The sequence below is a fragment of the Grampus griseus genome (assembly GCF_964374135.1).
Source record: "Grampus griseus genome assembly, chromosome: 15".
Lineage (NCBI taxonomy): Eukaryota > Metazoa > Chordata > Mammalia > Artiodactyla > Delphinidae > Grampus > Grampus griseus.
In genome coordinates this window covers 36,137,583-36,159,899 of record NC_139009.1, presented here as the reverse complement: position 1 = coordinate 36,159,899, position 22,317 = coordinate 36,137,583, and the positions used below count along the sequence as shown (strand labels likewise).

The window sequence follows — 22,317 nt, the reverse complement described above, 5'->3', positions numbered from 1 at the left end:
AGGGACAGTGAGTCTGAAGCTCCAGAAAATCTGCCTTAGCTGAACATGGGCAGGACCCAGGCCCGAAGGAAGTTCAATCTTGACGCTCCAAGGGTCCAGGGAGGGGCATATTCCCAGTGGAAGCTGGGGCTGAGGTTGCAGTTTACCCACTTTTTCCAGGTTAGTATTCTTAGACTCATTCCGGCAACAGGGACCTGAAAGATCACGCAGGCTTCATCTAATAGAGAGAATGAGGTGGAGACCATAAACTGGCCCAAAGTCTCACACCAGGAAGTTACTGACCAGTCCCACTCACCTGCACCAGACTAGGGTGCTCCCCAACAGTTAGGACTTGATCTTGCCAAGATGTAAGACCGCCATGGCCAGAGGTGGGACCTGCCTGCCAGTCATTAACCACGTGGCTGAGGAAGAGGTCTTGGAAAGAGTAGGTTGCCCTTTCTTGGGACGAGTAAGGTGGGCTCTGAACCTCACTGCAGCCAAGGGTAAGTACTTCCTCATGTCTTCCAGAGTCCTCTAAGCCCGACTCTGGGGCAAACCCTGTGTGGCAGCACACGGGACTCTGGATAAAGTGGCCTGGACACAGCAGGGCTCCTCTCAGCAGACTGATGCAGGCTCTGAGCATGCCACCTGAGATTCTGCAGGGAGCTGTCCCTGCCACTGGCTTGGAACACACTTTGATAACCCTGTGGTCTCCATACATCTGGACAGGCCCCCAGAGGCAAAAGTCTTAGGGAGTATCACAGGGTTCCACTCTTTCATGACTGCAAGTCCCCCACAGGACATCTAGAATGCTAGAGCAGGGGGGAAACTTTGGGAAATGTTACTAAGGGTTAGAGGAACAAGTAGGAGACTTGCTCAAAAACACCAAGCAAAGTCACAGCTTGAACCCAGGGTTCTGGACCCGCATTCCAGTGCTCCTAGCACAAACTTCTGAGTAAATTTAAAGGGGTAGGAACCAAGAAATGTGGCCTAGACGCAGATTACACAGTCCTAAGCTGAAGGCAGAGCCGGGGCTCTGTTTTGGCTTGAGTCCTGGCACTGGGAGCCAGCGAGGCTCCAGCCTGCAACAGCTCAGAGCCAAGACGGGAAACGGAGGTGGGAAAGACCAGTCGGGGAAGGAGCTAACCCCGGGGCTTTTCAAAACCGTAGAAACAGCCGCAACACCCCCTCTTCCACTCCAGCCCTCCCACCTACTCGCCTGCCCTTCTCCCAGAGAACCAGCGCCACGTGTTTACACACGCGCCGTGACAAAGAAGCAAAAAATAGGCTCCCCTTTTTAAGCCCCTCATTCCGGAGCTCGGCGACCCGGTTCTCATGTTGGAATCGGCCAGAGCCGAGTCCAAGCTGAGAGGCCAGAAGGTGGTGGATCTTGCCTCCCCGACCACCCACAGGAGAAGGGCCAAGACCATCCCAGATTCCCTGCCCTCGCATCCCTATGGGCAGACCACCGGCGCTGCCCACCGGAGTCAACTTCCGTGGAGGCCACACGGAAGTGCCGGGAGCTTCTCGGGCCGTGGGACCCGTGGGGTTAAGTCTGAGTCCCCGCCCAGCGAAGAGCCAAAAGAGCTCAGCCGGGCGGTACCGGCCGCGGGGCAGCCGGCCCGGTGAAGAGAAGGAGGAAAGGCGGGATCCTCGAAGAAGTAGATTCTCAAGCGTCCGCCCGTAGCCACTGCCAACTTTTCCTCAGTTCTCTCTTGCTCCCTCCCCCTCTCCCTCGCGGACCTCGCGGGTCCCGAACTCCTAGGATGGGGGTGGGGCACTGTCAGCAGGAAAAGCCACATCTTTAAGGGGCGCCCTAGCGCGTCCAAACTCTCCCACCCCACTGGTCAGCTCCTGGGCAGAATCCACCCGGCAAACAGCAGCCCCGGGAGCGGCGTGACGACCCGGGGGACAGCCGGCGCGGCCTTGCGAAAAGCTGGGCAAAGTTTCTTCCCCCTCGTGGCTCCCTCCACCCCACTCCCTCCCCTTCTTCCCGGCACCCCCTTAACGTCCTCCGCCTTCTCTTCTCCTCTCTTCCCTCCCCACCTCGGTCCTCCCCTTTTCTTCAGTGCGCGTCTCCACTCCGCCCCCCCCCCCCCCCCCCGCCTCCCGGGTCCAGCTCCTCCCTTGCTCTTTGGGCGTCCGCCCCGTCAATCACCGCCGCCGCTGGCCTCTGCCCGGCCCTCTCCGCCTCCCAGGCTCTTGGAGCGCCTCCGGCTCCCGTCTCGGGCTGCCCTACGCTTTGCACGGAGCCCGGCGATCTGTCAGCGGAGCAGGCCGGGGGGAGCCGCCAGGCCCGCCGGGCTCGGGTTACCAGTGACTGACAGCGTCTCCATGGCGAATAATTTGACTCCGACTATTGTCTGGCGCGGGCAGGCCCCGGGTCAGATAACCAGACCAATCAGGGCGCGGGCCGCCGCGCCTCATGCCCGCTTAGAATAATATTATTAAAAAAGCAGCGAGCGAGCTAGACGGGAGGGAGAGCTAGCGAGAAGCGAACGAGGGAGCGGCTGGCGGGCGGGAGGGCGCGGAGCATGCGGAGCGGCGCCCCAGGCGGCCCCCGGGCTTGGACGAGGACTCAGGAGAAGTGCGCGGGCGGCGGGGGCGCGGAGCGGCGCGCGACCCGCGGCCGGCTCGGGGACGTCCTGCAGTGACTCGGAGTTCTCCGGGAGCCAGCGCCAGGCCGGGGCCCCCCCCCGCCCGCCTCTTGGCCCGGACGGTCCGGCGGGGAGGCGCCCATGCCGGACCGCGCGGCGCGCTGAGGGCGCGCGCGGGCGGGCGCAACCGGCACCATGTCTATGCTACCCACCTTCGGCTTCACGCAGGAGCAAGTGGCGTGCGTGTGCGAGGTGCTGCAACAGGGCGGCAACATCGAGCGACTGGGCCGCTTCCTGTGGTCTCTGCCCGCCTGCGAGCACCTCCACAAGAATGAAAGCGTGCTCAAGGCCAAGGCGGTGGTGGCCTTCCACCGCGGCAACTTCCGCGAGCTCTACAAGATCCTGGAGAGCCATCAGTTCTCGCCGCACAACCACGCCAAGCTGCAGCAGCTGTGGCTCAAGGCGCACTATATCGAGGCGGAGAAGCTGCGCGGCCGGCCCCTGGGCGCTGTGGGCAAGTACCGAGTGCGCCGCAAGTTTCCCCTGCCGCGCTCCATCTGGGACGGCGAGGAGACCAGCTACTGCTTCAAGGAAAAGAGTCGAAGCGTGCTGCGCGAGTGGTACGCTCACAACCCCTACCCCTCACCCCGCGAGAAGCGCGAGCTGGCGGAAGCCACGGGCCTCACCACCACGCAGGTCAGCAACTGGTTCAAGAACCGGCGGCAGCGCGACCGGGCGGCCGAGGCCAAGGAAAGGTACGAGTAAGTAGAACTTCGGCGCCAGCTACCCCGGGCTCGAGGGAGGGGGTCCCAGGGCGTCCACTCAGCCACTGAAGAGGCTTGAACTGGGCCCGCTCGTCCCAGCAAGGGCCCTGCTGCAGCCTGGTCTGACCCGGACGGCGCTTGCCGGCGACCAAGTGATCCGAAATTTGTCTAAAGCGGGCAGAGCAATCGGGAAGTTGTCAACTAACTCCCTGGTCGCTTGTGAGCAAAAGTGGAGAAGCAGCGACCTTCGGGACAAAGGCAAGACGGTAGGCCTGGATTCCAGGCACGGGGCGCACAGCGGGCAAGGCCTGTTAGTCCTCCGAAGGTCGGAGGACACAGGGTTTTGGCGAGGACTATGGGGGGGCGCGGTGCGGGGTGCGGGGTTAGACTGCCTGTGAGAATTCACCAGCACTTCCCAGGGCTTCCCGTCTGCCTCACTCAGCTACAGACCGTGTGATTTGGGGTCAGTACTGGGCTTGGAACTTTCCTGGTACGACGTGGATGTGGAGCGGCCTGGAAGAATTTTCCTTGTCTGGATAGGAGGGTTGATAGGGAAAGTCTTATCGCGGATTGAAAGGACCAAGAGGTGAAAGGCTTGGGGAGGAAGTGTCAGCTCTAGGAGAGAAGAGAAACACATGTCCCTTTTTCTGCCTCGTTGGACCCAGCAGTCCTTCCCTGGCCTGCCAAGCCCTTAGCTCCTCTCTGCTCAGGCTCTACCCTCTTTGGCAGGTAGGTCGGTATGTCTGGGGTGAGCTGAGAGCAGCAGAAAGGCTGGGAGTTGCTTGTCCTCAGGGAAACCGGGACTTGCTGAACTAGCTTTGCAGTTGACCATGAGGCCGTTGTGGCTTTGGCCCCTCAGAACCCCAAATCTGGAGGGGGAGAAGCTGACTGTGGGAACAGAATCAGCCTGAGTGTAAGAGCAGAACGAGACACCCGGGGTCTGTGGTACGGGGTGTGTGCAGCCCGGAGTGAATGGCCAGGGTCAGAGTACGGGTGCTGAACAGTGGAATCAGCGGTGGAACTCGGGGGGGCGGGGGGGGGGTGGCTTCAAGCTGACCTTGGTCTCTAAGACCATGAGGTTGGAGCATCCACAGTTGTAAGGATTCAGCTGCCAGCCCTGTGGGAAGTTCCCTTCCAGGAAAACAGAAAGAAAAGGCCCTGGGGAGCCAGTAAAGAGAGAATCTACCCAAGAATTCAAACCTCCAAATCTGGGCAGGGGCTGTCCGACGGTCAGAGACAGGGCAGGAGGTGGGTTCTCCCTGCTGAGGTCCCCCTCCCCCCAGAATACAATGCATCCAGAGTCCTGAAGAGCTAAGTTCTCAGGTCAGGCCCCAGGTGAGGGCTGAAGAGTCCCTCAGTTTCTGGTATGGTGAAAAGTCTAGGCCAGGATTAGCAATCCCCTTCACTCTAACTTCTCTCTTCTCCCAGAAGCTGCCCCCCACACCCCAGCTTCAGGCCCCCAGCTGAAGTTTCTGCTGTGCCACCAGGGAAAGGGAGTCCTGCATCCTTAGGGCCTCGTTCCTAGGCCAAGCAAGGAAAACCCTAACAAGGCCTACCAGTTTGGAACTAGAGGGAAAAGACCCTTAGCTCCAGGAACCTGTCCCTCAGACCGGGTTTTCCCTCAAGCAGAGAAAAGCAAAGGGAGATGAGGACCTGTGATATCCCCAACCTCAAGTGGACCCTCAGCCTAGAATCTAGGGTCCCTGACTCTCCTGGACCCACTTCTCCGCAACAAACGCTGGCTTGAGTAGCCAAGAGTGATCTGAAAACCCAGGCACCTTCTCTTCCTCCCTGTCCCTGTTCCCTACAACTCCAATGAACCCTGCTCCCCTGCCCCTCTGCTCTGGGAAAGAAAAGTCAGCCACTCAGTGGGGGTAGGCAGGGAGGGCAGAACACACGGAGAGCAGAGAGATATTCGTGAGATTGAGAGCAGGAGAGGTGGGGAGATAGAAACGATACAGGAAGGAGGTATAAGAGAGAAATCGGGTCTGGAGGGACTGAAAGAGCCAGAGCCCAGGCTTGGCCGCGAAACATGTTAGAAACCGAAAACACCCGCAGGCAGCGCGCGGCGGCTCTGGCTCAGGGCGACGCGGCGCCGATCAGCCTCGGTTTCCCCGCTGACCCGGCTGCTTTGCTCCTGCACTTGCAGGGAGAACAGCGAGAACTCCAACTCCAACAGCCACAATCCGCTGGCTGCGTCGCTGAACGGCAGTGGCAAGTCTGTGCTAGGCAGCTCGGAGGACGAGAAGACGCCGTCGGGGACGCCAGACCACTCGTCGTCCAGCCCCGCGCTGCTGCTCAGCCCGCCGCCGCCACCCGGGCTGCCGTCCCTGCACAGCCTGGGCCACCCTCCGGGCCCCAGCGCCGTGCCCGTGCCTGTGCCGGGGGGAGGCGGCTCGGACCCACTGCAGCATCACCACGGCCTGCAGGACTCCATCCTCAACCCCATGTCGGCCAACCTCGTGGACCTGGGCTCCTAGAGCCCCACCTGCCTCGACGCGCTTGCCTTCTGGGCTGGTCGCTCGGGACCTGAGAAGGACCGTGTCCGGAGGGCGCCCCGCGCCGGCGGCCCCACCAGGTACTGGAAGACCCGCGCGCTGAGCGGGCAGAACTGCCGGCCCGGGCAGGGCGGATGGCTCTCTGGTTTAGTCTTTGTTCGGGATTTATTTTCAACAAGTTGCTTCTTTGGAGATCCTTTGGAGGCCTGGGACCGGGTCTTGAACCAGGGAAGGGAATAAATTATACACCATTCTCCTACTCTCTCTCCGTGCCTCCTCTTCCGCTCTCTTCCCTTGCCTTCCTTGCTCTTTCTTCCTCTCATTCCCCTTCTCTTCTCTCTTCTCCTTTCCCTTTCTTCTTCTTGCTTTCCCCCTCTGCACTGTCTCTGTTTCCCGCTGTACTTCCGGCTTGCCATCTCTCGCTAGGTTTCTATTACTCTATCTCTGTTTTTCGGTTTCTCCTCTCCGCCAGCCTCCTGCACCTCGCGGGCTGTACGCGTCGGTCTTTCTCCTCGTGCCTGGCGGTCTATTTGCCCTCCCCCTATTCCTCACTTTACGGGGGTGGGAGTGGGAGGGGGAAGAGCAAAGAAAAGACAGGGCCTTTGAACCCGGGCTTTCTCCAGAGGCCCTCCCCCCGGGGTCAGCTGGGGGCTGCAGGTGTCAGCGCTGCCTAGTAACTTAAGTGAAAGAGCAAGGGCGGCGGCAGGGAAGCCCCTGAACGCCCCCTTGCCGCTTGCCCCTCTGCTTTGGTGAGGCCCCGCCACTCGCTCTCCTCTTCCTCCTGGGACTGTGGCCGCCGTGCTCCCGGCAGAGCGTGCCTCCGAGCCGCAGACTTGCCATCTCCCTGTTATGTCCTCATGTGAATGTTCTTCGGGAAATATTTCTGCTTTTATTTTATAATAAAATTAGAAATCATAAATATATATATATATATATGGATATATACCACGAGGCCCGCGAGCCGGGAGTGCAGCTGTGTCTCATTTCCCTACAGGGACTCGACACCCCGGGTGGACCGCTCTGGGCAGCGAAGCCCCATGAGTCCCAGAAACCGGGAGGCGCCTTCCCCCACACACAACGTTTATGAGTCGCAAGGTGAAGGGGCTGAATACTCGGAAACCTCCTGCCCCAAAGCACTCTGCCCCTTTTCTTGTCCGGGAAGCTCCCTGCAGGAGCGGGGAAGGGGCCTGTCCCTCTTGGGGACTCCTCTCCCCCCACCAGCCGAGCAGTGCCCTCACCTGCCTCTTTCTTCACCTGGGAATGGGGGTAGGAAATGAGAGGCTGTGTGCGTAACGTGGTTACGTGTGTTTGGACATGCCAAGGCTGGGAAACAGGTCGGGCCGTGGAGGTTTCCTGAAGGGCGGACGCCTTAGCGGTGGTCGCCATCCCCAGAACCAGGCACGACGCACTGGGCAGATTCGCGGGCCGAAAGGGCAGCCGCTGGTCCAGCCGCGAAGCCCGGGTCGTGCGTGTAGCCGTGGAACGAAGGTCTCCACGCTCAGAAATCCGTTGGTTTGGCGTGGAGATGAAGGGGCTTGGGGAGAAGGGAAGTCCGGGAGACTCGGGGAGCCGGGCGCGCCGGGCGCGTGTTCTAAACGGGAACAAGCGGACGCCGGGGCTTGGATGGTCAGGCAGAGGAGGCACCTCCGTGCGTGGTGCGCCGTAGGTGCCTCTGCGGCTGTAAATTAACCTGCGGCGCCCCCTCCCCTCTCGGGGAGCCAGCCTCCCTCCCCATTAAGCGACAAGTCTAAGCCGGTCCAGGCAGGTCCGAAGCCGGCGGGACTCCTCGAGGAGAAAGTTGAGGCTTTTCCGTCTCAGGTCTCGGTGGCTGTTGGTACCATACACATTACTCCTCCGCGACCCGGACGCTTCCGACCGGCCCTGGGTGGGAAGGGATGGAGGGGAGGAGGCGCCCTTCTGACCCCGTGATCCTGGAGCTCCAGGACTTCTCCGGCGCTTTCCGCCGGTGAAATCAGCGCTCGCGGAGAGCACTTCTGCGCGGACTTTCTAAATATCAAGGATTCCTTCCCAGTCGAGACCCTCGGGGACGCGGGCAGCTGGGCGGGCTAACTTGGAGAGGGAGGCTTTGCCTCAGCGTAAGCTCTGTGCAGTCGTGGGGGTCAAGGGAATCCCTAGCAGCATAAGACGGCATCAGGCGCCCCACGGCCCCTGCACCCCCAAGAGGAAGTGCAGTCCTGGCAGTTCCTGTCGCCTCTCCTGGAGGCTGTGCTCTCAGGGGACAACTCAGGTCATCCTGGGCCCGAGTGGCCCCCCCCCGACTGGCGGGGCATAGAGCCTGCTACTGTCTGAGGGTCCAGAGAGGCTCAGGGAGCGAGAAGCTGCCTCGAGTCAGCCGAGCTGAGCCGACAGACCCGTCCTTACTTCTCGAAGGGAGGAAACACAGTAGTCCCTGGAGCCCACATCTCCCCTACCTGCCTCCTATTTTCTGCACTCACAATCACAGGCAAACAGGCTCTGTACCAACTTTCACAAGGACACGTACACATTTGTCATTCGATTCACTGTGCTGGGCACTGTGGGTAGCACAAAAACTCACCCACTCACACTTGTGGCCACACGGGGAAATATCATACTCCGTCACACATATGTTCACACACACACAAACACACATAGACACTCAACCCATTTTTACAGACACACAAACGCAGGCACTCAGGTGAAACACGCCCCTGCACAGATGAAAGGGAGATACCTACACAAATGAGCCCCTCCCTCCTCCTTGTACTCACACAAACACAAACCTCTGCTTCTCCCCAGAAGCCTTCAAACCCACCCTCCCACCGGCGCCCCAGCGAGCAGCCCGTCCCAGCCGAGGGACCTGCTGGGGCCAGAACACAGCCTTGAAGCCCGGCTGGCCGGGAAGGCCTTGGCTCTAGGCAGCTGTGGCCCAGAGAAAGAGACGGTCCTAGCCCGAGGCTGCAGACGGTCAGGGACCCCACCCTTATCCAGCGGTCCAGGTGGAATCCATGGAGTTTGCTGGGAGTTCTCACTTGCCAGTAGGGGGCGGGCTGCCTGTCCTGGAGCTTTATTCTGGCTTGGTGGCACTACTTGTTGCAACTTCCCTCTTTCCCTCCCCCTTGGAAAGCTAACTCCGAAAATATTTATTTAAAAGGGGAAACTATGCAGACGTTCTGAAAATAAACCGAGCAGCTACTCACCCACTGTATAAATCTATACAAGCCAGTCCTCCATTCCACACTCCACTAGACCGACCGCGCCAACTGGACGTAACTTTTGCACCGATGTTGCCAGGTGAATGCAACTATTCCCCGCCGGTGTTCACCGAACAGTGTTCCCGATGACTTGTCATCCTTCCCCTCTGCCAGTAGCCACTGAAGCCGAGAGTTCTGCTCAGGCCACCTGAAGGGACGCAGCAGCTAGAAGCGGGAGCTTCCCTCTCGGCTTCCCTGACCATGTTCACCTTTCATTTATTCCCAGCCAGGTCCCATATGCATGTACCCTCCAAGGTAAAACCCTAATGAAGGAGGCAGAACCCAGCCCTTGAGGGCAGCTGGCCGGCTCATCTGCTTCGGGGCTGTAAAAGCCAAGGGCTACTGAAGGCAGACGGGAGCGTGAGGGCTGGCTGTGCTCCCCGCGCAGTCTCCTTCCTCACCCCGCACTCAGCACCCTTCTCCAGGCTTCAGGGCAGGCCTGGACCTGGTGTCCCTTCTGCGAAGAGCATCTCCAGGGAGTGGCCTAAGGAGCAGGTGGTGATGGCCTGCCACACAAGAAAAGGTTAAACAGAGCCAGGGAGATCTGGGGAGAACACCGGTCTACTTGGTCCTCAGTTTAACTCAGTCCCTGTTTAACAGAATTTTGGCCCCTGAGAAAAGCAGGGGCCAGCCGAGTGGGGACACCAGAGTCAGGACACAGGGAATTTGGCCTCCTGGATTCCACCAGTGCCCACCTCTTGCTGGGATGCTGCCGGGCCTCCGGACAGGAAACTTGTGAATGTTTTTGTATTGAGGGGCGGGTGGAGAAGGACAGGAGGGCTAGGGCTCTTGACTGGGCCCCTTCATTTTCTCGTGTTCCCCATTCCAACACTACGGCTTGGGTACCCTGGGCACTAGAAGCTGCCTAGGGATGCTGGAGAGGGAAGCGACCACCCAGTGCGTGAGGATGTACTGGGAGATGTGAGAAGGCATAAGAGAGTGTGTGCATGCAATAGGGTGAAAAGCCGCGCTGGTGTGAATAGGTGGGGCTGACGTGTGCATTGAGACCATAGCTCTTTTTGAGTCCAGAGGTGTGTGGGTGAGCCAGTGAGCTGACCAGGGCGCTCGGAGGAGCCCGGAATGCGGCTTGTAAAGGAGGCGCCTGGGGCTGGAAGAGAACCAGCCTCTCCTCTCACGCCGCGGGAACCCAACCCTGCCCGGATTTTTCCTGATTCGATTCCTGGAGCCGCTGCTGGACGCGGGCAGGGTGAGCAGGGAGGAAAAGAGGGTCTCTGGGTCGCTGCTGCTGGGGGCCGCGCAGTGGAGCCCGGAAAGGTCTCGAGTCCCTGTGTCAGAGTCAAGGCCTCGAGAGTCGCCTCGCAGGAGTCTCTTCTTGAAACTCTGTGGGTTCCTGTACAGCTGTAACTCGGGAAATGTTTCTCCTGGGTTGTGGGGTGCAATCGGAGAGGAGAGGATCAGATTGGGTGCCCTCCAGTGGGGTGAGTTTTCCACTCTGTTTCCCCCTCGATCTCAGCAGCAGGGCTGCTCCCCCACCAGGTGAGAGTCTAAAAAAGACCGTGAGGATGCGCCTGAAGAAAGCGCACCTTGCAAGGCCCACAGGAGCCCCTAGTTGCCCCAAAGGCTCCCTTTCTTGGAGGACCCACAAACCCGATAGGCTGGCACGAGGGCGGACACGTGGGAGGACGCCTTGCTTAGGACGGTAGCAGCCCTGGCCGTTGCCAGGGATAAATCCAGAACTACCAGTGGCCCGGCCCACCCGGAGTACCAAGTGCTTCCTCGCTCTCTGAGTAGCGCGCACCCGCTCGGACTCTGGCGCGCTGCAAGGAGAAATTCTGCGGCTCCGGGCGGCCGAGGCCTTCGCAGACCCAGCCGCGCACTCGATGCCAGGCCCGGCGCGACCGGCTTTTTGGGACAAGGGACCCGCGCGCTGCTCGAGATGACGCGAAGCTCTGGGGCCTGAGCACAGGGGAGCAAGGGGACCAAGGGACTGGGCAGCCTCATTCCTCTGGCCCTTGAACTAGCGGCTTGGGTCGCGCCGCGGGAGATGAAGCTGTCCGCAACTCTGTAGCCATCCCGGCTCAGGGCACTCAGGCCCGACTGGCCCATGCCTGGGACTCTGCAGTCTCCGGGCGGAGTGTAGCCTCGGTTGCCCCGGCCGGGGAGTCAGACCAGCCGCCTGAGGTCCTATAAAGGGAATGACGGGTCAGACAGGAAGGCAAGAGAAGCCGCGGGGGTGGGGCTTGCAGAGCTGCAGGCCCTCGACTCCCTTCCTTCAGGGCTTTTCCAAGGGTTTGTGTTGGCTGCCCAGCCAGGACCTCTCACTAGTTCAAAAGCTCATTGCTGGCAGAATCATCCGGGTAGCTTGCCCTGGGCCGTGGAGACGCAGCTCGATGGTGACTTCGTGGTCCCCAGAGTAACAGGTCATACTTGCCATTTCGTGAACGCTTACTCCGCATAAGGCACTTTACACACCTGGTATCTGTTTAATTCTCACAGCGGCCACACAAAGAAGCTATTATTACTGGTACATGAAACTGAGAAGTCACGTTCGGGAACTTGCCCAGAGTCAGACACGTTTACAGTGGCGGGACCTGCATTTGAACCTGGTCCCTGTGAGTCTTCAGCGCACGTTTTCCCAGGGTACCGGCTGCAGACGAGCGCGGTGCCCGGGAGTGGAGCGGCGCCTAGTCCCGGGGCCCCGGGTGGCAGAGGCGGGCGCAGATGACTCCCGCGGGGATCGGAGGCAGCACGAGGGCGATGCGAAACTCGGAACCAGCACTGGCTCCGGAGCGAGCTGCGGCAGCGGAGCTCAAAGCCTCAGTGACCCGCTGAAGTCGGGGGAGAGCGTTTATCTCCGCAACCATCAGCGTAATTACCCCGTTCCCTCATTTGCGCTCTACGGTGTAGTCTTGACGCACCGTCGGGTACCAAGAAGCGGATTTCGCCCAGCGCGGGTTACTCAATAGTAAAGATAGAACCTTGGGACCCTTGGGACCCTGCTGCCGCCTCCGTCTTCGCCCTCCTGAGACTCCGACCCCGTCTCCTCCATTCTGCTCGGGAAGATGAGACTGATTCGGGGATCCTGAGGGCTGAGACCTGAGCCCTGGGTGGGACGCCCTCCTCTCGGTCCGCCCCCCCCCCCCCCAGCCCCATCAATCCTGTGCTGCGGACAGGGCTCTCTGTCTGGTGGACAGTAAATAAAGCATCGTTCAATTAACACAGGTTTACTGCTGCGGTGCGAGGAGGTCAGAAAGGAGGGGCAGCCCAGACACTGTTCTGCAAAGACCAGAACACACGGGGCCCATCCCCGCCCCACTCCCTCCTCCCACCCCCAACACACACACTTCGACCCCACCGGAAGCCCCCATTCCCTTCTCCACCCGCGGAGCTGTAGTTGGAACAAGCGCTCAGATTCCACCTGAGCTAGGTGATTCTGTCAGTTTCAAGACAGGGAGTATGAAATACCCTATTGTCCCGAGGCAGAGCCATTGGCGACCCTGGAAAGCTGCCCTGAGACACCTGAACTATTGAGGGAGTCACCTGGTCCAAGGAGAAGGAAGAGAGGGAGTGGTCGGAGAGTGAAGCTAGGCTTAATTAAGGAGGCCAACCAGGAGGTGTGAATCACTCCTCCCTTCTCCTCCTGAGGGAAGAGCCAGACCCTGATGGGGTGGGGGAAGGGAGATGGAGGGGATTAGAAACAGAAAGGGTGAAGCTGAGTAGTTTCTAAAAACAAAACAATATAGGTAATCCTAGTGTTTATATGGTACTCGGCAGGGTGTCAGTGGTTTCAAAAACTTCCTGTCATTTAATATTCACCATTGTATAGGGTAGGCAGGAAAGGAATTCTTCTCCCCAGTTGACAGGTGAGGATGGGAGCCTAAGGAAAGTGATCTATGTGACTTTCCTGAGGCCCAAGTTAGCGGAGGCTCTTTCCTCTGCACTCTGTTGTTGAGGTGACTTTTTTAAATTAATTAATTTATGAGTTTATTTATTTAATTTCTTATTTGTTTAATTTATGGCTGCGTTGGGTCTTCGTCGCTGCGCGCGGGCTTTCTCTAGTTGCCACGAGCGGGGGTACTCTTCGTTGCGGTGCGAGGGCTCCTAATTGCGGTGGCTTCTCTTGTTGCGGAGCACGCGCTCCAGGCGCTTGGGCTTCGGTAGTTGTGGCACGCGGGCTCAGTAGTTGTGGCGCACGGGCTTAGCTGCTCCGCGACATGTGGGATCTTGCCAGACCAGGGATCAAACCCGTGTCCCCTGCACTGGCAGGCGGATTCTTAACCACTGAGCCACCAGGGAAGTCCCTTGAGGTGAATTCTTTTTTTTTTCGGTACGCGGGCCTCTCACTGTTGTGGCCTCTCCCCTTGCGGAGCACAGGCTCCGGACGCGCAGGCTCAGCGGCCATGGCTCACGGGCGCAGCCGCTCCACGACATGTGGGATCCTCCCGGACCGGGGCACGAACCCGTGTCCCCTGCATCGGCAGGCGGACTCTCAACCACTGCGCCACCAGGGAAGCCCGAGGTGAATTCTTGAGTTTGGGGAAAATAGCAGATACCAAACCAGCCCAAAGAGTAGAGATTGTTCCCCTGGGTTTGGGGGAGTGATGCAGAGAGATGGCAGCCATCATGGAGCTCTGGATGCCGCTATAGAGACTTAAAGTAAACGTACCTCAAAATCAGAATAACCCATCCCGGAAATCACTAAAAAGAATGCCTAATCACTGAGAGAAACGGGTCTCTTCTAACAGGCCGCTTCCATACCTTCCCCAAGGGGAAGTGGGCAGAGAACTAGAAGTGCGCTCTCTCACTGGGCTCAAGACCTGTCAGTTACGGCTCCCAGCGAATGAGTTGTGAGCGAGAGGTTTCCTCAGCAGGTGAATACTGAATTTTGTGGGTGGTCCCCAAAGGGCTGTAGGTGTTTTTAGCTGGAGAAAATGGGAAGAGAGTCAAGAGTTCTGTTTACGCCGAAAGACTAGACGCTGGTGTCTGTTCAGAGTTGTAGATGAAGTCGAGTCCCTTTATCATTTACTTGTTATTCTATAAAGAACTAAGTTAAGCAAGTTAAGCAATCACCCTAAAGGCAGGTAAATGTTAAGTAGGAATATTAAATAGACATGACTTCAGAGCAAGGATGAATGTCCACAGTGGCTGGGGCCAAGACACAGTCTCAGGGGTTAGGCAGTGCCTCCCTCCCTAGAGACCAGGAACCAAGAGGGGGCAGGGAGGCACAAACAGGTAGTGCCACGTCACCCCACGGCAGCTGGGCTGTGTTGGGCACCAAACTTGAGTCAGGAAAGAATGAAAATGTCACCATATCTAGTAGCTGTGGCAACAGAAGTCTTCCTCAGGCTCCGAGTCTACCCAGCACAGGCCAACTTCCAAGCAGGTGGAGCTGAGGCAAAGAGCAGGAAAAGAGACTGTATTAGGTATGGCTGCAAACAAATGAATCCCCAAACAAGAGCTTGTTTCTCATCCACATAACAGTCCAGTGGGGTGTTTCTGGACAACAAGTGGCTTCCCGTGGGGTGATTCAGGGACCAAGGCTTCCTTATCAGGTGCCTCCACCCTTAGAGTCCTTTGCATTTGGTTGCCACGTGGGTAAGAAGCATGGAAGACAGGCATGGGAGGTGTGGGGTGGGGGACAGCTTTGGAGTGGTACACATCACTTCCACTTGTATTCCATTGGCGGTAACTTAGTCATTTGACCAACCCAACTGCAAGGGAAACTGGGAAATGGAGGAAATCCCAGGAAAAGGATCTACTGATTCTGTATGGTTAGTCAGTCCTCAGTGATTTTAAAACAGAGAAATCTGTATTCTGTCAATTTTCCTTTTTCATGCATCTATATATCTATCTATATATTATTTTTTTATTATTATGACTTGAGTACTGTTTTTTGGTTTTTGTCTTGCTTATCTTGGTTTTTCTGTGGTGAGGAATACATGTGGAGATACCACTCCTACATTACAGACCACAAGTCAGTTCACGTCTCTGGGCCTCATTTCCTCATCGGTTGCATAGTGTATTAATTAGGGTAAGGTTCAGCTGGAAGTGATGGAAAAAACCCCAAATAAGAGTGGCTTAAGCATAATAGAAGATTATTTCTCTCACACATTAACATCTAGGTAGGCAATCTAAGATTGATGCAAAGCCAATCTCCTCCTACTTCGTTGTTGCCCCTAAAGAAACCTAGACATTGACTTACTAAACTAAGACTTTAAAATCATCTATTTTAAATATGCTCACAGAGCTAAAGGAAACCATGTCTAAAGAACTAATGGAAAGCATGAGAACAATGTCTCACCCAATAGGGAATATCAATAAAGAAATCGGAACAATAAAAAAGAACTAAATAGAAATTCTGGAGTTTAAAATCACAATAACTGAAATGAAAAATTCACCAGAGGGACTCAACAACAGTTTTGAGCTGACAGAAGAAAGAATTAGCCAGTGAAGTTACCCAGTCTGAGGAACAGAGCAAAGAATGAAGAAAAATGAATAAAGTCTATGAGACCTGTGGGTCACCACCGAGCATACCAATATATGCATACTGGGAGTTCCAGAAGGAGAGAGAGAAAAGGGCAGGAAGAATATTTCAAGAAATAATGGCTAAAAACCTCTCAAATTTGATGAGAAACATTGATTTACACATCCAAGAGGCTCAATAAACTTCACGTAGGATAAAGTCTAAGAGAGCCACAGTGAGACATATTATAATCAAACTGTCAAAGGACAAAGAATCTTTTTTTAAATTGAAGTATAGTTGCTGTAGAATATTATATCTTACAGGTGTACAATACAGTGATTCACAATTTTTAAAGGTTATACTCCATTTATAGTTATTATAAAATATTGGCTATATTCCCTATGCTGTACAATATATCCTTGTAGCTTATTTTATACCTAATAGTTTGTACTTCTTTTTTTTTTAAGATTTTTTGATGTGGACCATTTTTAAAGCTTTCATTGAGTTTGTTACAATATTGCTTCTCTTTTATGTTTTGGTTTTCTGGCCCCGAGGCATGTGGGATCCCAACCAGGGATCAAACCCGCACCCCTTGCATTGGAAGGCAAAGTCTTAACCACTGGACCACCAGGGAAGTCCCTAGTTTGTACTTCTTAATCACCTACCCCTATTTTGCCCTTTCCCTCTTCCCTCTCCCCACTGGTAACCACTAGTTTGTTCTCTGTATCTGTGAGTCTGCTTCATTTTTGTTATATTCACTAGTTTATTGTATCTTTTAGATTCCACATATAAATGTGGATACAGTATTTGTCCTGTGGATAGAGGACAAATATCATACAGTATTTGTCTTTCTCTGTCTGACTTATTTCACTTAGCATAATGCCCTCCAAGTCCATCCATGTGGCTGAAAATGGCAAAATTTCATTCTTTTTTATGGCTGAGTAGTATTCCACTGTATATATTCCACATCTTCTTTATCCATTCATCTTTTTTTTTTTGCGGTACGCGGGCCTCTCACTGTTGTGGTCTCTCCCATTGTGGAGCACAGGCTCCGGACGTGCAGGCTCAGCGGCCATGGCTTATGGGCCCAGCCGCTCCACAGCATGTGGGATCTTCCCGGACCGGGGCACGAACTTGTATCCCCTGCATCGGCAGGCGGACTCTCAACCACTGCGCCACCAGGGAAGCCCCTATCCATTCATCTTTTGATGGACACTTAGGTTGCTTCCATATCTTGGCTATTGTAAATAATGCTGCTATGAACGCTGTGGTGCATGTGTCTTTTTGAATTTGTGGTTTTTTCAGATATATACCCAGGAGTGGAATTGCTAGGTCATATGGTAGTTCTATTTTTAGTTTTTTGAGAAACCTGCGTACTCTTTTCCATATTGGCTGCACCAATTTACATTCCCACCAACAGTGTTCCTACTGGAATAGACACTTACTCAGGATACGGATTTACCTTCCCTGCCAAAACCACCATCCATGGGCTTGTAGAATGCCTTAGTCACCATTGCGGTATTGCACACAGCACTGCTTCTGATCAAGGAGCTCACTCCACAGCAAAAGAAGTGCAGCAACAGATCCACGCTCGTAAGATTCACTGGCCTTACCGTGTCCCACACCATCCCGAAGAAGCTGGCTTGATAGAAAGGCATAATGATCTTTTGAAGCTTAGTTACAGCACCAGCTGGGTGGCAATACCGTGCACGACTGGGGCAAGGTTCCCAGGAAAGCTGTATATGCTCTGAATCAGCATCCAATATATGCTGCTATTTCTCCCATAGCCAGGATTCACAGGTCCAGGAATCAAGGAGTAGACGTGGGAATGGCACAACTCACTATTCCCCCTAGTGACCCACTAGGAAAGTTTCTGCTTTCTGTTCCCACATTATGCTCTGCTGGCCTAGAGCTCTTAGTTCCAGAAGGAGAAATGCTTCCACCAGGAGACACAACAGTGATTCCATTGAACTGGGAGTTAAGACAGCCACCTTCCCATGCCTCTGAATCAGCAGGCAAAGACGGGAGTCACTGTGCTGGCTGTGGTGATTGGTTCTGACTACCAAGGAGAAACTGGACTGCTACTGCACTATGGAGGTAATGCAAAGCATGTCTGGGATACAGGAGATCCCTTAGGGCGTCTCTTACTATTACCATGCCCCGTAATTAAGGTCAACGGAAAACTGCAACAACCCAGACCAGGCAGGACTACTAATGGCCCAGAGCCTTCAGGAATCACACCACCAGTTAAAGAACTATGACCAGCTGAGGTCCTTGCTGAAGGCAAAGGGAATACAGAATGGGTAATGGAAGAAGGCAATTATAAATACGAGCTACAACTATGTGACTGGTTACAGAAATGAGGACTGCAATTGTCAAGACTATTTCCTCCTTATTTTGTTATGATTATATTTGTGTGTATATATGCATATATATTAAGCAAATATCTTCGGGTTTTTTCCTCTCTTATTTCCTTCTCATGTAGCGTAAGATGTATTGACTTTACATTATAGTATTTACATATTATCATTTTACACCATAGTATTTAAGTTTACGGGATATCAAGGAGAAGAGTAAACATTGCTCAAGGACTTTTCCTCCTCTTCTGGGGAGGGGGTTAGTGTGTTTTCATTGTACTCAGGGTAGTTGTATCATGTTTGGAATTATGACCTGGTTATTGTCTTTATTTGCACATTAAGTATGGTTTAAGGAGATGTGTATGCCAAGTTAACAAGGGGTGGACTTCTGATGGTTAATTTTATGTGAAGCTTGACTGGGCCACAAGATGGCCAGGTATCTGATTAAACGTTATTTCTGATGCAAATCAAAACCACAATAAATTATCATCTCATGCTTGTTAGAATGACTTATCAAAAAGGCAAGAAATAACAAGTATTGGCAAGGAGGTGGAGAAAACGGAACCCTCCTGCACTGTTGGTGGGAATGTAAATTGGTGCAGCCACTGTGGAAGACAGCATGGAGGTTCCTCAAAGAATAAGAACTATCGTATGGTACAGCGATCCCACTTCTGAGTATTTATTCAAAGAAACCCCAAAACACTAATTTGAAACGATATATGCATCCCTACGTTTAGTGCAGCATAATTTACAATACCGAGATACGGAAGCAACCTAGGTACCCATCAATGGGTGAAGGAATGAAGAAGATGTAGTATATGTATACAATAGAATATTATTCAGCCATTAAAAAGATAAAATCTTGCCATTTGCAACAACATGGATGGACTTTGAGGGTATTATGGTAAGTGAAATAAGTCAGATGGAGAAAGACAAATACCACATGATTTCATTCATATGTGGAATATAAAAAAAAGCAAAAAAATAAAATAAGTGAACAAGACAAAACAAATAAAAACTAACATGTAGATACAGAGAACAGAGTAGCAATTACCAGAGGGAACTAAATCTTTTTATGTGTGATAAGGCCTCCCTTGGTTCAGTTTCTCTAGAGAACCCTGACAAATACACTTCCTGATGACTGTCTAAGGTGAGCTCAAGATAGACTGACTAGGTGACCCAAGGGTAAAAAAATAAGGAAAGAATTATTTTTCACACTCTTTAGTACTTTGTGTGTAAGCCCGATAGGTTATTAGTTTCATTTTCTTTCTGGTAGGGGACTGCACCTTCCCACCTCAGCACAGTGGGCTATTGGTTCCCTTTATTTAGCTTCACACCTTTCTTAATGATAGAACCCACAATCTGTAGCTGGCCACATGCTGCCCAGAATAAAGACTACATTTTCTGGCCTCCCTTACAGCTAGATATACCACATAACTAAGTTTTGGCTAATGAATATTATTGGAAGTGTTGTATGAAAACTTCTGGAAGTGTTTTTCAAGGAAGAGGATCCCTTTCTTCTCCCTTCCTCCTTCTTGCTGACAGGAATGTAAATGTGATGGCTATAACGTGATGGCCGCAGGCTCAGCGGCCATGGCTCACGGGCCCAGCCGCTCCGCAGTACAGCCACCTTAGACCATGAGGCAACATGCTAGAGTTGGTGGAGCAGTCAGACAAAAGGAACCTGAATCTAATACGACTTTGGAGTAGATATTCTGGCTCTAGACCTCCTACTTTAGACTTCATTAATATAAAAGAGAAATAAACCCCTATTTTATTTAAGCTACTAATCTCTTGGGTTTCTGACACATGTATCGATAGTCATATGTAATTCTAACTAAAAACTACCTTTACAAATTCAAAGAGTATAATCTTCCTTCCTGGAACCTTATGGCCCTTTTACGTCTGTAATTTGCTTTTATTCTTTCTCTATTTCTCTGAGGTGTTCTATTTTCTGACCATGCCTATTTCACAAAGGTACGGAAAACTTGCATGACTCCATTCAAAGTATTGCAATGAAGTAAGGCAGTGAAGTGGCTTAATTGAGAAGTTGTAACTCCTAGTTCTCCAGCGCATGCTGTCGCCACAGAGGGTATTGCGAAAACGTAAGTTCAGCATAGCCCGGCCAGCTAAATGAAGAAACTTTTCAGCTACTCCTGTCCCTAGATGAATTTGTCTGGACTCAGGAGGCTACTGGATATGTTCCCACTTTTATTTCAGGCTTTTCTCAGGCTGGTACTCTCTGTAAGAGTTTGGGAACCGACAAAGAGATTTAAAAATCTACAAATGTTCCTTAATAGCAATTGTGGGGGGGCGGGTGTTGAGCTATTGGAAAACAGAGAACGTTGACCTTATCCCCTTCCCAGACTGGAGGATCAATACCAAAACTATTTACCTCATTTTTATAAATGATCTGGAGGATCATGGTGAAATCTCTAGGTTTGCATGTGACACTGTGCTCTCCTAGCGAGTGAAGGATTCAGAGGTTGAAAGCAAATTCAGGAACATCTCATAAAGGCACATGAGTGGGCAGACCAGTGACAGGTAAACTGAGGTGAGCAGATAACAGACTAAGGGTGGATAATAACCTAAATGTGTGGGCTAGGGAGCTGAAGGTGAAGGCACAGGGATTATCGTTAACTACTCTCCAAAGACGTTAACCAATGAGCTGGTCTAGTTCAGAAGGTCAATACAATTCAGTTGCATAACACTAATCAAGAGTCTCTGATGTGGGACTTCCCTGGTGGCACAGTGGTTGGGAATCCGCTTGCTAATGCAGGGGACACGGGTTCGAGCCCTGGTCCAGGAAGATCCCACATGCCGTGGAGCAGCTAAGCCCGTGCACCACAACCACTGAGCCTGCGCTCTAGAACCCGCGAGCCACAACTACTGAGCCCGCGTGCCACAACTACTGAAGCCCACGCGCGTAGAGCCCATGCTCCACAACAAGAGAAGCCACCACAATGAGAAGCCTGTGCACCACAACGAAGAGTAGCTCCCGCTCGCTGCAACTAGAGAAAGCCCGCGCGCAGCAGCAAAGACCCAATGCAGCCAAATATAAATAATTTTTTTAAAAAAAGAGTCTCTGATGTGCCAGGCATCATACCCAGTGCCAGTCTACAAACACGTGCCAGATGTAGGACCTACCCTCATGGGGTGCATGCTCTAGCTCCAAATGTCACCTTGAAGGGGGTTGGAAATGTCCTCCTTCCCTCTTTGTGGGACATTGTGTGCAAAATTGATCACTGTGCCCAGAAGCCAAAACCGAGCTGGAGAAGGGCCAAGGAAGAGGTGGAGCAAGTGTCTGCCATCATGCACTGGCTGCAGAGGTGAGGGTTTCACTCTGACCCCAGATCATATTGTCACTTCCTCTGTGAAGACCTACAAGATTGTCTCCCCCAGGTACAACTGACCTACGCTTACTAGAGTGCCTCGCAGTATTTTGTAAACAATTCCATCATGTCACTTCACTCCAACTACTTTTTTTACATATCTTCCCTTCCCTTCCAAAATGCTTGAGTGCAGAGACCTTACATGTTTTTTGTATCTTTAGTATTAGTACAGTATGTGCATGTAGTGCATGTTTGATAAAAGCTTGCTAAATTAATGCAAAGATGGAAATACATTTCATTGGTCTAAAATTTATTGCTCACATGCTGCATCAGATAAAAACATTTGCGCCTGTTACATATGTGTATTTTAAATATATTGTATACTATATTCTGTACATTATAAAACATATAAAAATAATTTGAACTGAATGAGGTATAACATTGTTTATAGCATTTTTAACAGGACATCAGTAACAATAGTAGATGTAAATTCATATTTCAAATAGCCTTGATAAATTTGATTGGTTTGTTTTTTTTGGATTTTTTGGTCTGACCTTGTCTAACCTGATTAGGATATCATTGTTTTTACTCCATAACATGGCAGATGAAGTGTCACCAGATGAAGTGTCACTGAACAAGTGCCTGCTTTGCCATTAGAATATATATATATATATTTTTTTTTTTTTTTTTTTTTTTTGCGGTACACGGGCCTCCCACTGCTGTGGCCTCTCCCGTTGCGCAGCAACAGGCTCCGGACGCGCAGTCTCAGCGGCCGTGGCTCACGGGCCCAGCCGCTCCGCGGCATGTGGGATCTTCCCGGACCGGGGCACGAACCCGTGTCCCCTGCATCGGCAGGCGGACTCTCAACCACTGCACCACCAGGGAAGCCCCAGAATACATATTTTTAACAGAGTACTTTCAGAGCAGTTTTAGGTTCACAATAAAATTGAGCAGAAGGTACAGAAATTTCCCATATACTCTCTGCCCCCTTAGACGCATAGCCTCCCTCACTGACACATCATTGTCACCCAGAGTCCATAGTTCAGAGTTCACTTTTGACGTTGTACTTTGTATGAGTTTGGACAAATGTATAATGGTATGTGTCCACCATTATAGTATTACACGGAGTAGTT

General features: G+C 53.0%; 1 protein-coding gene across 3 annotated transcripts; it reads left to right on the top strand.

Moving 5' to 3' along the window:
• Nucleotides 1-2,771: 2,771 nt before the first annotated feature.
• SIX2 (SIX homeobox 2) lies at nt 2,772-6,907 on the top strand (the record flags this gene model as incomplete). Of its 3 annotated transcripts, XR_014297831.1 has the most annotated exons (3): nt 2,772-3,337; nt 5,490-5,918; nt 6,833-6,907. XR_014297831.1 is itself a non-coding variant. In XM_082672613.1 (2 exons), the coding sequence occupies 2 exons, from the start codon at nt 2,772-2,774 to the stop codon at nt 5,818-5,820; spliced, it is 891 nt and encodes a 296-aa protein (XP_082528739.1). In that variant the 3' UTR covers nt 5,821-6,706. The 3 variants fall into 3 exon arrangements, 2 of the variants coding, with proteins under 2 accessions (XP_082528739.1, XP_082528738.1); XM_082672613.1 differs by lacking the exon at nt 6,833-6,907 and having other exon boundaries at nt 2,772-3,331; nt 5,490-6,706; XM_082672612.1 differs by lacking the exon at nt 6,833-6,907 and having other exon boundaries at nt 5,490-6,706.
• Nucleotides 6,908-22,317: the final 15,410 nt, after the last annotated feature.